The sequence below is a fragment of the Tupaia chinensis genome, unplaced genomic scaffold (assembly GCF_000334495.1).
Source record: "Tupaia chinensis unplaced genomic scaffold, TupChi_1.0 Scaffold000687_1, whole genome shotgun sequence".
NCBI classification, from domain to species: Eukaryota; Metazoa; Chordata; class Mammalia; order Scandentia; family Tupaiidae; genus Tupaia; species Tupaia belangeri.
Genome location: NW_006160210.1, coordinates 960100 through 976120, shown reverse-complemented (window position 1 = coordinate 976120; position 16021 = coordinate 960100). Strand labels below are relative to the sequence as shown.

Genomic DNA, 16021 nt, shown 5'->3' with positions numbered 1-16021 from the left:
CCTCTGATGGCCATGCTGTACTTCCTTCTCCTCCATTCTTTTTCAAACATCTTGGGCATGCATGCACATGCTCCTGGCATGAATTTTAAGCCACCAGGCACAGGCATCAAACTGTCATTGACCATGTGGGAGTCCAGCCACGTAACCACTACGCCATCTTCTGGCCCCATGGAAGTGAGATTTTCTTGATATGAGTTTTCCATGTTTTCTTATACATATATTTCTATTATTCTTAGGTTAATTGATTTTCTTATGAAACATAGCTTTTTTGTTTGTTTGTTTTTTTGTTTTTTCCTTAGGGCATGTGTGCTCACCAGAGAGAGAGAGAGAATAAAAGTGATAAATCACCACATGTGGGGGATGGACATGCCACAATCCTTTCTCCTCTTTCTGCCTCTGGGATTTTTAGACCATGCACATACACATGCCCAGTATATTCCAAGCCACTGGGTTTGGAACTCGAACCATGCTCATTCACATGGGATCCAGCACCTTAACCACCACACCACCTGTTAGCCCCAATATAGCATATGATCTTTATAAAACATGATTCCTTCCTTGAAAGATGATATGCAACAATAAAAGACAAGTGTTAATATTAAGTACAGTTAGATGAATGAAATCTCTAGCAAGGGGGGGTGGTATAACTAACAGCTCCAGCATCAAATAATCCCGACTCCTTCCCTGTCCATTTATGTGCTGTGTGACCTAGTGCAAAAGACTGAACTGTTTCCAAATACTGGAATAGTAATATCATATTACAGGATTGTTGCTAGAATTAAAAGAGCTTATGTGGTAATAATGTTCATAGAAGTTATCATTTTTATCCCTCCTATCTAGAAAAAGAGTCAATTGAAAGAATACTTACAGTTTACTGCCATCTAACATGAACCAATTATCTGTTATTCTGATATATTTATCATTAGAGTAAATAAATATGTTACTTTTCCCTGGAGGGATAATTAATTAAGTACATTAACCAGACACTTGTCAAACTGTACTTAAAAAAACCCTTTATCATATATTGGACACTGTCTTCCACATAAATCTATGTTTTTAGTATTATTCTATTTACATGGTTGATAGTATCCAGTTCCTACCAGTTTCCCTGCAATATTAAGAATTCCTCCCATGTTGTAAATATAAGTATTTCATAAAGTGCCAGTCAGAATAATCCAGAAAATACAGAACAAATGAAAAAATAAATCCATCCACTCCCAAGAACTTTAAACCACTGAGAAACAGGTATTTTATAGTGATTGTTTTCTTGGCAAGTAAAATTATACCATTCTTAAAGAGAACAGTTTCTTTTATGTAGCTCATAGTGGCTCAAGTTATTGAATTCTGAGAATATAAGACTTTTTTTAAAGTTATAGTTTTGATTAAATTACAAGCGATATTAACCTCATAATATCTACCAATTGCTCTCTAGTAGCTTGCTAATTTCTTCTCATTGGTACTTTTGGTAAATGTAAAGTATCCAACTGCCAAATTTCTTGGTATTCACTTGCTAGTAGGTAGGCAAATTATGCAATCTTGTATTTGGCAACTAAGTTTTACAATTCAGATAAGACTCCATAATACCAAGTTTCTAAACTCTATTAATTACAGATTAAAGAGCTATACTACCTCCACCAGCAATACAAAGATGATGTGAAACTGGTGTAGTTAAAAGCAGTAACTTTAAAGAAACAAAGTTACTTACTAATATTCATTCATTAAACATACATTAATAAAGAACAGAATACTGGGACCAGCAGTTAGCATAATGGCTATGTCACTGGACTCCCATGTAGTCAACCACGGTTCGCGTCCTGGACCCGGTGGCTTAAAACTCATGCCGGGCGCGTGTGTGTGTGCGTGCCCAAGATCCCGAGAGGATAATGGAGGAGAAGGGATTGCGGCATGGCCATCCCCCCTGGGGGGATGATTTCTCGCTTTCTGTCTCTCTGTCTCTCTCTGTCTGTCTGGAGAGCGCAAGTGCCCTATAGCAAAAACCTCTCCAAAAAAATAAAAAGGAACAGAATACTTCACTAATGCTCCTTAATGAGGTAACTAACATTGGCACTGGTTCTTAACAAGTTTACAGACATGCAAAGTTTTTTCATATTGATGTATTGGATAAATGCAAAAAAAATTGATATTTTATTGCCAGTTTTCTTGGAATTAATTGGCTTTAGTTGGCAAATCATATTATCTTTGCTGGTTATGAGTTCTCAGTTCAGAAAAGACCTTTTCCTCTTGTTAACATTTACTTTTTTTTCCAGTTTATTTTAGTTCTTTCATTCATGAAAGAAGAGAGAGAAAAAAACATAGAGCCTTGACAGGGTCCCACCACACAGTGATCCTTCCCTCAGCCTCTCACTTGGCCATGATGACGAGGATGTGTGGGCACATGGAATGCTCAGGTTGACCTGAAATCCTAATCCAGGCCCCCCTGTGGCTTCAGTATTGCACAATGGCATCTCAGTATTGCACAATGGCATCCCATCACCGCATCGCTGCATCTCCATGGCTGGGCCTTAACTATCACTTTTGCTGAGAATTTGTTTTCTGATCATGATCAGAAATGTACAGATAAGTAAAAACAATGTGATAGGCTACACCTAGAATAAAAATAGGCCCGCAATCTGGGGGAAATCGGTCTATACAGGCCTGGGCATAAGGATCCAGTTATCCAGAAGATGAGAGTTTCTTGACTGAGCACACACTCCCAATACACTGAGAGCAGCTCCCCATTGCAGAAGCCTGGAACTGGCATGTGACAGGAACTGACTGCAGAGGTAGAAAGTCACCCAGAGCTTTGTATTCAGGCTCAAGAAGTTTAGATTTTATCCTGAGGCATTGGAGGGCCATTGAAGGGTTTTACCCAGGGAGTAAATAAGGGCTCCTTGAGCTATTGAACTGAAGTCAAGTGCTTTTCTTCTGATATTTCCATTTACAATAAATATTAGACAGGACTCCCTGCCTAATATAGAAAATTAGACCTTCCTAAATGTCAGAGTGCCAACCCGCACTATTTTTTTAGCACCTGTAATACTTAACACTCATGCATTGCTTTCTATGTAGAAGTTTTTTTCTATTCTTTTTTTTTTAATTGTCAGAGCACCTGTAATACTTAACACTCATGCATCACTTTCTATGTAGTAGAAGTTTTATCTATTCTTTTCTTTTTAATTGTCAGAGGGCACATGTGCTTACCAAAGGCAGAGAGGGGAGAAAGAGAGAACCCTGACTAGCATGGTCACACTGCACTCCTTCTTACTCTATTTCTCCCTCCTGTCAGGAACTTGGACGCGCACATACATATGACAGTGAGGATTGAAACAGCAGTTGGCCATATGGGATTCAGTTTTCAATAGACAGCATTTAACCACTGTTTGCTAGGGATGACCCTGTAGACTAGAACTTTCATAAAGTATTATATTGAAGAGAAACCACTTAATCTTTTTTTTGGAAAGGTTTTTGCTATAGGGCGAGAGCACTCGCCAGAAAGTCAGAAAGAGATGGAGAGACAGCGAGAAATCACCCCCCAAGAGCACTTGCCAGAAAGTCAGAAAGAGACGGAGAGACAGAAAGCGAGAAATCACCCCCAGGGGGGATGGCCACACCGCAAGCCCTTCTCCTCCATTCTCCTCTAGGGATCTTGGGCACGCACACACGCCTGGCGTGAGTTTAAGCCACCGGGTCTGGAACTCGAACTGTTGTCCACTACGTGGGAGTCCAGTGACACAGCCATTATGCCAACTACTGGCCCCAAGAAGTCACTTAATCTTTACAACTTTAAACCATATTATATTAATATTTCCATTTTACAGACAAAAAAACATAGGCTCGGAGAGCTTTGCTAGCTTGCCCAAGTTCATATATCTCTAAGGGGCTGAGTCCAACTCTAGAGCCTGTCATGTTACCACCAGGCTAAGCTGTCTCTAGAAGGATGCCATTCATCCTGCAGTTATCAGACTCTGCCTTTGATATTAGTCCTGATTTTTAATAGATCAAACTTTCTTGTTTTGTTCCTTCATTTGAAACAATGATTTTCTCTAAGCTATCCTTTAGGCTTTTTTTTTTTTTTTTTACAGGATTCACATAGAAAATGTACTTTCAAATATGCATAAAAGTGATTATAAAAATATTTAATATAACCTTGTGTATAAAGAAGGAATAAAACTCCTAAGGGGTTGGCTTCGATAGAAGAAAGGTGAATACATTTTCTATGAAACCTTACAGTTCTTTGCTTTTTTTTTTGGAGAGGTTTTTGCTATAGGGCGCGTGCACTCGCCAGACAGAGAGAGACATAGAGATAGAAAGCGAGAAATCACCCCCCAGGGCGGATGGTCACGCCACAATCCCTTCTCCTCCATTCTCCTCTCAGGATCTTGGGCACGCACGCACACGTGCCTGGCATGAGTTTTAAGCCACCGGGTCCGGGATGTGAACCACGGTCGACTATGTGGGAGTCCAGCGACATAGCCATTACGCTAACTGCTGGTTCCCCAGTCCTTTGCTTTTTATAAAAAGCAGTGCTACCTAACAACCTGCCTGCCCAAAAGTCTTTTGGGTGTACTTCTTTTCTAAAATCTTTCTTTCCTATTAAATTCTTTTCTACTCCCCAAAAAACAGCATATATATATGAGCTGTCATACATTAGGTTAAAACCACTTTTTTCAAAACTCCCCAATATTCATAATAAAGCAAGCGCTGGGGATCAGCAACAGACAGCACTTTTTGGAGGAGAGGTTCTTCATGGGACTTGGGGTATACAAACTCAATCTAGTCTTCGATAGGAGTTGAGAGCTGAATACTTCATATTACCTTTGGTTTTTTTGTTTGTTTTCTTTTTTTAACTTTTCTTTTTTTTGAGAAGTTTTTGCTATAGGGCACGTACGCTCACCAGAAAAATTACCCCCCCAGGGGGGATGGCCATGCAACAATCCTTTCTCCTCCACTCTCTTCTTGGGATCTTGGGCATGCACGTACATGTGCCCAGCCTGAATTTAAGCCACCGGGTCAGGGACTTGAACTTCGTTTGACTACATGGGAGTCCAGAGACATAGTCATTATGCCAACTGCTGGTCCCATCGTACAGGAACGTAACATGAAAACACTGAAAAGGTAAAGAAGACATGTCCTGAAATGAAAAGTAGAAAGAAGAGATCTTACTTTATGCCAGTGGGGTTAATGGGCATGTTAGAGCAATGACTGACCAAGTGTTCAGTGGAAAAGAAAAAACTTGGAACTCCATTGAGATGGAATAGGTATCAGAAGAAATATCTCCAGGACACCACAAACGTTTTTGCATGCACTTTTACTGCACTTTGCACTGTCTGTGGCATAGTCAATACTGGATGGCGAGAGCAAGAGTGATGGTGGCAATCTGGAGGACTAACTCTCTTCGTATGGAGGAGGTGATGGGAGCAGGGCTGCAGTTCCACCGCCTTGGCTATGCAGTGCAGGCTTTACCACTTTCAGACACACAAACCGAGGCAAGTTACTTAACATCTTGTGCAAAATAGAATGGTGATGATGGTGCTTGTTTTGGAAAAAAACTAAATGAATACATTGATAAACCACTTAGAACAATGCTGGCAACACAGTGAGTCAGTGACAAATGTTAACTGTGATTGCTGTACACAGATGTGTGTGTATTATGGGCACACAAACACAGGCAAACATTTTTTTTTTTTGAGAGGTTTTTGCTATAGGGCGTGTGCACTCTCCAGAAAGACAGAGAGAGACAGAAAGTGAGAAATCAACCCCCAGGGGAGATGGCCACGCCACGATCCCTTCTCCTCCATTCTCCTCTCTGGATCTTGGGCGCACACACACACACACACACACGCCCGGCGTGAGTTTAAGCCACCCGGTCCAGGAGTCGAACCGCAGTCGGCTACATGGGAGTTCAGCGACAAAGCCATTACGCTAACTGCTGGTCCCCCACATGCATACATTTTACAGACAGATCTAAATTCAACACATTCCAAACTTCCTTATACTTGTTTAAGATCACCTGCATATAAAAGATAAGCCCTCACAGAATTATATGAAAACCTTTCTAAAAATATAAAAACCCAATTACATTCCCAAGTGATATCTTAAACTGCGTATAATTGAAAAAATCAGGAAATTATATATTTCAAACTGAACGTAGAAGTCTCAATTTAGAGTCAGATATGTGTTTCAGGAAAGTTCTAAGGATTTAATTCACCCAACCATCCACTTTCAGTAGCATCTTTCAGGTCATTTTAATGACTTTCTCTTTCCTTCACTCTTTCTCTCTCTTACTATAAATGTGTGTGTATATCCGTATATAGATATACACACACATATATAAATACATACATATATATATACACAGTTATACACACACATACATACTCACATATACACATAATAGGTATATAAAACACACATAAATGCATGTACATACATTTATGTATATATCTTTTCTGACTAGGTTTTGCAGACTTCAATCATAAACAGTGACTACAGATCTGCAAGATGAAGGTGGTTCTTTCGTCCTATTACTGTTGTTGATTTTGCCCACTCCCCCGTCAAGAGAATCAAACATAATGGTTTGAAACTAGGCAAATCTTCCAGACAGACCCAGCAGTTTTCAAGTATTTCCTGCCTCGGGAGGTCTGCTGGATCTCCTTTTGGGAAATTCACTGCAGCGTGCCACACTGGCTAGAGTGGAAGTTGAGTGAGAAGAGAGTCATTGTCATCTTCTAGGAGACCGGGCAGTCTGCCTCACTTTCCTGCCAATGCACAAGGCCGGGGCTTGGGGGAGCACTAGAACTTGGCTCAAGGAACAAGCTCTTGCTGTGGCCTGCTGAGCTGAACTGGTGCCAGCCGGATCAACCTGCTGAGTTTGTCTTTCCTTAGAAAAGACGTTACAAGTGTCCTGGAATGGAAGGTACAGCCGTGCAAAGTAAATAAGTGAGCTATCTTACAAGGCAAGCAAAACTGACAGCTGGCCTCAACTCCTGCACTTCTGATTTATGGATTAAGTAAAAGGGTGTGACTGGGTTTGACAAAATCTATTCTTCACCTTTAGAGACAGGCCCCACAATCTGTTTACGAGACTATATTGTCTTCTCAACACCCAACCTGAAATTGTGGCTTTTTGGGGGTGTTGGACCATAACAGGCCTGGGCTCTTACTCTCTTATTTTATTTGTGGACGGAGGGAGAAAGATAAAGAGGGAGTGAGGGTCACGTGACAGGTAAGAATAAGAGTGTGAAATAATTATAAGAGAAAAAAGACACTGTCTATCTCTGACTGAAAGAACAGACTGTATTTTCTCTAAATATTCCAATACTTAGCCTGAAACATGCTTCTAAGTAGGAACATTTTCTCACAAAGCATATGCAAAATATTTTAACCCTCAGGTTTTAGCTTTTTTTTTTTTTTTCCCCTCTCTCTCTGTTACTAGAATCACTTACATAACAGAGTTGTGGGCTCAGTTTATTTAGAACTAAAGACTAGCCTGATTAAGGGAGATGATAGTTTGGGCAATAGTCCAGCAACTAAAACATAATTAGAATTATCACAGACATTTTAATCCCAATTATTTAGCCCATGGGGTGTCTAACTCCACAAGTGTTTGGCATAACTCAACCAAACAGTAGATCTTACAGAGAAATATTGAGTTGTCTGGGAAGTCAAGACACATTTTTGCACAGAAAAATATGTCACGACTTTCCTGATGATCTAACAGAAGGAAAAAACGAAATATCTGGGATAAAATGAACTAAAAAGTTATTCTCAAGAGGCTGAGGTTTGCATTTTCAGAGTCATAGTGAAACGAATATAAAATGACAATATGTGTGTATGTGAGAATGTATATGCTTGTGCTAACTGTGCTACTTTAGAAAAAAATTTGAGAGAGATTTTTTGCTATAGGGTGTGTGCTCTCAACAGAGAGACAGAGACAGACAGAAAGTGAGAAATCATCTCAATCCCCAGCCCCAGAGGATAGCCAGGCCGCAATCCCTTCTCCTCCATTCTTCTCTCAGGATCTTGGGCACGCACGCACAGGTGCCCGGCATGAGTTTTAAGCCATTCGGTCTGTCAACTATGTGGAAGTCCAGTGATGTAACCATTTTGCCATCTGCTGGTCCCTGTGCTACTTTTAAAATAAAATTTTTAAAAACTCTGAACACTGGGACCAGCAGTTGACATAATGGTTACATCACTGGACTTCCACATAGTTGACAGACCGAATGGCTTAAAACTCATGCCGGGCACCTGTGCGTGCGTGCCCAAGATCCTGAGAGAAGAATGGAGGAGAAGGGATTGTGGCGTGGCCATCCCCCCTGGGGAGTGATTTCTCACTTTCTGTCTCTCTGTCTTCTGGTGAGTGCATGCGCCCTGCAGCAAAAACCTCTCAAAAAATTTAAAATCTGAACACTTTTATTAATATTTTAATTAAAAGTATCAATAAATTTGTATTTATTAATATTTTACTTTTATTTGAAAATAAAATCAAAACACTTGGATTAATTAACTTGACAACCCTCCCCACCCTTTATTCCAACCTTACCTTACCATCACCTTTCAGACACCCTAAGACAATCCATAGACACGTCCATGGGCTTTGCACCCAAGTTATTGCACTCTACTCAATAAATGCCCAATTAAAGCCACAGACATCCAGTTACTGGGAAATACAGAGGAAAGAAGGCTGAACCTCAGTTCTACTTTTATTTGACAATTTTGTATGCTCTCCCGTAGTATAAGAAATAATTTTCACAAAATCAATAGAATTACATATAACCTGATCAGAAACCAAAGCCCATGGACGCTCTAAGACAAGGATTACTGAAAAGTGTGATTATGAATAAAACCTACTAGGTTTTCTTGAACTGGCATACAATTAAGTGGCACCCTAGTGGCAAAATTCACACATAAATTTTGAGAGGATGTTCAGGCAATTTAAAAATAGTAGAAATAACTTATGGTTTCTTTAAATTGCTAAAGCTAAGAACATTTCAAAAAGTTACACTTCTAAACGTCATTATTCTAAACCACAGAGTTTCCAAAAGTTCAAGTTGGGTATCTATTAAATAACAGTTTCATTTTATGACTTTCTAACACCTGCGATTCTTAGTTAGGAATGGTAGATGAAAAATTTGAGCACTGAGAAAAAAAAGAGAAAAAAAGAACAAGACCATAGTTGAAGACACATTTCACCAGACAATTCAAATTCTTAAAAATCTTACAGGGTTTTTTTTCTTTTTATTTATTTATATTTGTTGGTATTAACAGATTATATCAGAAAATAGTATTTTTAGGTGATAATGAAAGAAGTTAAATGAGAATAAAAACAAATCTATTTCTTATGAAATTTGTTGACCATAATTAGCTTTTAAAACAATTTAACTAAATATGTTCTGTTGTTATTATAATATGAATTTTAAATTATAGCCTTATCTTTATGTTATGTGATAAGAATAATTATAATGATGCTTCTGTATGTGAAATCTATACTGTCAGGAGAAAAATGCAAGTTCAAATCAAGTTTTACTACCCAAGAATTTGCAACTTGATTTGTAAGTGGCTACTTTACAGTATCATTTACAGCCTAAATAATGGTATTTTTTTGAAGTTTTTCATCACAAGGATACATTGTATATGTTAATAAGTGGATTATCAAAAATAAGCTGTTCAGTTGGCCTTTAAAATTATCACACTACAATCCACTTTCACCATCTATTTCATTAACTGTGAATAAGCAAATGTCTGGAAAGTCAGAAAATCAAAGGAAGGAGTATATATGAAATGAAGGATTCTCTTTAGCATTCATGCTAATTGTTTTAGAAGTTCAAAATCAAATACTTAAAAATAAATCATTTATAACTTGAAATAACTGGTTCCAGTTTTCAATGGAATGGAACGAATACTTCAGATAAGATTTTCCACAGTGAACAACTGTCAAATCGCTCAGTTTTCCATTTGCTGTATAGTGCTCTAAAAATCATTATGAATACATCTGAACATCTCCTGTTATTCATTCTGTATCTAATGCATCTCACTAGATAAACACATTGCTAATAATTTTAGAGATGAGTTTTATTAAGCTTCTTCTAAAAAATATGAACAATTTCAATCTGTGTTTACAAAGACTTTAGAAATCATTTTTTAAATCTATTTTACACCCATAGAAACATATGTGTACCAATTAGACTGAGATAAAGCATATGATAAATTTTTAAACATCAATTAACTACTCCATTAGGGATGTGTGTGTGTGTGTGTGTGTGTGTGTGTGTGTGTACCCACAATAGACTAGAATAACTCCTTTGAAGACTCTCTTCATAGTCTATTGATTATATAGATTTTGATAAAATAACTAAATATGTATTTGCCAGAAGAGCATATTGGTAGGAGAATGGCTCCTCCTGAGATGTCCTCACAAAAGCTATAAGAACAGCACTATTCATTCTGAGTCTCTAAGGTAACAATCTACATTTTTAGCTCTCACATCGCTTTTATAATCACAATTCACTTTTGAATGATGAATTTTTAATGATGAATAAGCAAAGCTTGATATCCAAACCTGAGTTAATTTTTTAATGATGAATAAGCAAAGCTTGATGTTCAAACTTGAGTGAATTCTGACGCTTTGTGAAAACCATTGTAACACTATTTTAAAACTATCTTCAAATGCCATAACAATCTGGAAATAATTAGGTATCTCTGCTTTTTTAAATTAGAACTATTCATTAGTAACATGAAATATATCTGCTAATTTAAATTGAAAAGATAATGTGTAAGGAGTTATTAATACTTTTTACAGTAGTTATTTCAAGACTTGAACACTGTATTTTTTATTGTGAGAATATTAACTTTGAGTCATAAAAGGGAAAATAACTACAGCTATTAAAATCATGTACGTTATATTCTATTTTGCAAAGGTAGACAGATTTCTTCTAAATGAAAGACAAATTAATTAGCCTTTCAAGCAAATACATAAAAACACACTCCAAACAAAGGATATTCAAGGGGTAGAGTCAATCAACAGAAGTATAGTGGAAATAACCAAAGCAAAATCATTTCCTCAGTAGTAGCGACAGTGGGTAAAAAATTTAATTAAATAGTTTGGGAATGTTTGTCTCTAAATAGCTGCATCATTTCATTCTGGTATTTTGTGTAAAAATATAAAAATCATATACTCTGGTCACGTTTTGTAGAACGTAGTAATAATAGACAATAAAAGTAAATAACACATTTCTAAGTATGGAAAGTGAACCCTTTTCTCACACTAATTATATCCTACGTGTATTGGACTAAAGGATTAACAGTATTTACATGTGATAATATTACAACGAGGTTTACCATGAAGGAGAAATTGCCATGGTAAATGCAGAAATTGCCCACCCTCTTCCGTATCTTCTGTGAGGAAATGAAATCCTCTTACCTGTCACCCTGATACCCAAGAAGATCTTTGTCTACCTCAAAAAGAGCTTAAAATGTCAAGACCCAGCCCCCTCTTTTCATGGTTTATTAAGCTAAAAGCCAAAACTCTTCATGGTCCCTTCCGGTTCCTACAAACCTATGATTCTAATAGGGTAATGGCTCTCTTTTCTTGTTCAGTAGTGTCCTGGGGAGGGAATGTTTTCACTGTCCTTTTTCTGGGGGGTCCCGCCGATTTATCTAAAAGGAAATGAATTACTACTGGGTGACAAGGCCACAAAATAAAGTCATTTAGTTTTACAAATCTATTATGTCCTCTAATCTGTTTTATGGGCCTGGTCCTATTCTAAACCAAGAAAAACCCTAAAATGAACTTTTTTTCTTTTTTTTCTCTCCAATGAGAGAAAATTGACAATTTTATGGTTGTTTTTTAAGCAGGTTAGCTTTTTTTTTTTTTAATCCCTTAAGTATATCTTTTGCCAAAGTTTCTCCCATCCCACTTTCTCAAACATACAAAACATTCAGAGACAATAAACTGGACTTTTTCAAATATAAACTGCTGACAACTGTCAGCTGCACTTCAGTGGGACAGTACTGACTGTAGCTTCAATGAATTAAGCTTGATTCACTGCGGGTGAATCATTTTCAATGCAGAGCTGTTCAGCAGTAATTGGCCAAGAATCCCTGCTGTGAAAAGCACTTGTCAAATAATGCTTGTTTACAAATATATCTCCAGACAGCAAAAAAAGTGGCAGTTAAAAAGTGGCAGTTACTGAGTCAGTTCAGGGCCACCTCCAAAATTCCTAACAGTGGTCATGCCCTGTTTACTTATTAAATTTATTAAAATTTTCACTTGTTGATACACTGGCTAATATTTGTTCTGCTTGATCAATCTGAGACAAGTCTCTTGCTAATTATGCCTCTGACTTACTTTATAACTAAAAAATTTTGTATATTATACTGTAGATCCAAGGTTTCTTCTACATGTAGTTTATGCCTAATGTACTAAGACAACTAAAGATATATTTATCTTGTAAATTGCTTGGGATTCAGGCTAAAAATAAATTTCTTCTTTTTGTCTGCTAGTCAGTATATTCTAACATTCTAAATAAATACATTTTACATTAATAAAAGATTCTAGACTTATGCTTGCTTTGTTTAATTCTGCTTATCGATGTCATCAAAGCTAAATTTTAAAAATGAATACAATACCAATTTTGAATGTAACACAATTTATTTCCACCTGCCTTGAAATATGCCTTTTTCCACATAATGGGCACATTCACATTATGTGCTCTTGTAACACATACATGCTAAAGAAAGCAAATATGCAGCAAGTTATTGATGAGTTCAGCATATACATCAAATCTTTCTGTCCCTGACCTTCCAAAGTCCCTCCAGAAATAATAAACAAAAATAAACTGAAAAACTCTGAATCTTGAAATATTTTTTAAAAGACAGTTGTGGTAAATATTTTAATATATTTTTGCTGCTCAATTTATAGTAGTACTAGCATGGAGAAAAAGAAAGCAGAATATACATTTCACAGAAGAACAGAAATAAAAGCCTAGGATGATAACGACATGGACTCACACACACACACACACACACACACACACACACACACACACACTGTTTTGGGCAGAGATGGCATGAATTGGATAAAGTCATAGCTCTACCAATATATTTTTCTTTTTTTAATAACAAAATTTTATCTCTAATGATATATAATAGCGACATATCACAAAAGGTGCTGCAAACAGCAGGCATGCTTTCATTCTTGGTGTCTTCAGAACACCGAGTGGCAAAGTCCCACTCATCTTTGGTGGCACCGCCTCCAGTCCCCATCAAACTGTAGCCAAAATTTTCTGTGTGCCTAGGAGCTGGCAGGAAGAGAACCTAAGCTCTGGGTGTTCCATCTGCATTACCAGCCAGGCTACCTTCTACAGGATTCGAACTCTTACAGCACCTAGGGGACCAGTGCTATTTTCTTCCTTTCTTCCGTTTCTTTCCTATGCTTCCTCCCCACAGTCTTCACCCTTGTTCCTCTGTTGTGTCCCTGAGAATTCACTTCTTCCCCTTCTCCTAACCAAGAGCACTGACCAAGAACGACTCTCTTTCATCTCTGCCCACAGTCCCACCCCCATCCCACCTGGAGAGAGGCTTGGAATGTAACTGGGAACATGAAAGGATGAACATGTTACTATATGAAACGTCTTCAAATCCAAACCAGAATGCCCCCTTCTGAGGAATATGGCACTTAATAAAAGGACCCCTAACTTTGTTACAATCCTCCGGACTTCTAAGAGAAATGAATCTAACATAAGATGTTAATAAAAGGTCTATGACTTCGGAAAACACTTTTCCAACTTTATCCTTTATCGGGAAGGGAAAATGCAAACTGTCTTAATTAAGCTTGAGAGATTACATAGCTAAGCAGAGGTAGCCAGATACAGGTAGATGTACATAATCCTTTAATCAGCGATTTAAAAATAATAATAAATGTAGGGGTTAAAGAGGGAGAAAGTTCAGGGGTGGGGGTAGGGGTGTCGCTTTGCCCTGCTTCCACAGGGCGCCCCGGGAGCTGGCGGCGCTGGAAAACCAGCTCAGCGCCTTCTGAGCCAGCCTGAACCCGTGCGAGTCACGAGGACACACACGACTACGCCGCTGCTGCTGCATCTCCAGTCCAGCGTCTCGGCCCAGGAGTGCAAAGAAATTCTTTAAGGCTCTGCGCCTTGCGCGGGGCACCCACCGCTCCAAACCCAAGGGGGTGGAATTGGAATGCTTTGCTGCGAGGCTGACAGCCCCTGGCAGTCCAGACCGCCGCCCCCCTCCGGCAAGGAATGCGCCCTTGAGCTGAGACCCAAGCGCGGTCACCGTGCGGTGTGAGCGAGAAGCGAGCGGCTGGAGGGAACCTGGAGGCCCAGGGCCGGGGGCCCGGAGGCGGAGGAGCTGAACACTGCTGGCGACACAGGTGTTGCACCTGCGCCCGACCCTGCGATCCCAGAGGAAGGAAGGGACAGGCATCTAGGTCCGAGGCACAGGATCAGCAGCAGGGTTGAGAATTGGGTACTCCGGGATCTGGTGCCCCCCAGAGCGGTCTTTTCCCTCTTGGGGAGTTGCCCCGATGGGTTCCAGTAGCAACTTCGCAGCAGCGACACTCCCCACCCCCTTCGCGGCACCCACCTTCCCGCCTTCTTCCACCTTTCCCTGAGTGTGACAATGAGCCTTCCCAAAGAGAGGGCACCCAACAGTGTGGGCGCCTTCCGCCCTTCGCCATCCCCTCCCTTGGGAAATAAAAGCTCTCGCCACCCACCCCAGAATAGCAGCTGGCGATGCCCTAAATAACAGTTCCCAGGAGGCATTTTCCCCCAAAATAAAAGCATACAGCCACCCCCACGTTTCCCATCACCAGCCTCAAATAACGGTTTCTAAAAGCCCCACCGTTTCTGAGATCGCTGCGCTTCCAACGGTTGCCACTCTTTCAAGCCCGAAATGTCACTTCCCCAGATGTCTAAGTGGGACCCAACCGCACCCAACCCCGCGGCGCTGGTCTCAATCCCCTCTTCGTCCCTGGCTCCCAACTTCCCAGCCCCCCAACCAGCCTTGGTCCACACGCAGGTCCCTTGCCCATCACTCCGTAGCTAATGTCAGACAATACAGCCAGAGACAGCAGAGCGGGAGCGAAAGGCTGGCGAGGAGTGGAGGGAAAATTCGCGGAGGTGAAGAGTGAAGATTTGGGCAGCGTGACCAGCGCGCGGGGAGCTACACTCCCAGGCCCCGCCTCGCCTCTCCGTCCCGGGTCGCCGCGGTCCCCACCCCCACATCCCTACCTTCGTTGCTGGGGCTGGCCAGGAGGGTCCTGAGCGCGGCGCACAGGAGGAGGCACGTCCAGAGGGGGGCTCTGCGGGGTGTGGAGTAGCAGCCAGCCAGGGACGCAGGGGTGCTGGGGGTGTCGCTGCCGCTGCCCGAGGACCGCCGGCGTCCCGCACCCCGGGGCCCCGAGCCCCGCATCTTCTCCTAGCCTCCTCCGCCGCTGCTGTCCCACGGTTCGGTCCCCTGCCCCGGCCTAGTGGAGCGGCGAGGGTGACTCGGGGCTCCTTCTCGTCCCCGTGGGGTCCTAATCCTCCGGGCAGGGGACGCGGCTTGTCCAACTGCGGAACCACGGATCGGCGGAGACGGCTGAAGTTTCTTCGGGCTCCTCTTGCGGTTCCCTTGAGCGGGCTCAAATGAACACGCGCTGCGGTTGCCTGCACAGCCCTGGATGGGGTTTTCGGCGGGGTCCCGCGTCCTTTTCCTTCGCCTTTTAAGACTTTCTAAGGATTGCGATTGTTAAAATGCCACTGGGGGCGAGGTCAAGGTCCCTTTTACGTCTTCAATGCTGAAATGGACGCGCGTAAGGAAGACAAGTCATCTTAACCCGAAACCCCCAATAAAAAGAGATTTTAAAAAAAATCAGGGTGGTGAAAGAGAAAGGAAGAGTTGAGAAAACGTGCTGTGGGGAAAACAGGAGACCGGCGAGCGAAAGCCAAGATCCGGCGAGTTCAAAGCGGCTGGCAGGAGGAAATAGCTGCGGCTGAGCGCTGGCGAGCGGCGGAGCGGC

General features: G+C 40.8%; 1 protein-coding gene across 8 annotated transcripts in view; it reads right to left on the bottom strand.

Moving 5' to 3' along the window:
• The window catches only part of EPHA5 (EPH receptor A5), a 421001-nt gene extending 405035 nt beyond the window's left edge, over positions 1–15966 (bottom strand). For all 8 annotated transcript variants that reach the window (XM_006160483.2, XM_006160485.2, XM_006160484.2 and 5 more), the window contains exon 1: positions 15252–15966. In XM_006160483.2, coding sequence (XP_006160545.1) covers positions 15252–15432 — 181 coding nt within the window. In that variant the 5' untranslated portion in view covers positions 15433–15966. The remainder of the gene's footprint in view (positions 1–15251) is intronic.
• Positions 15967–16021: the final 55 nt, after the last annotated feature.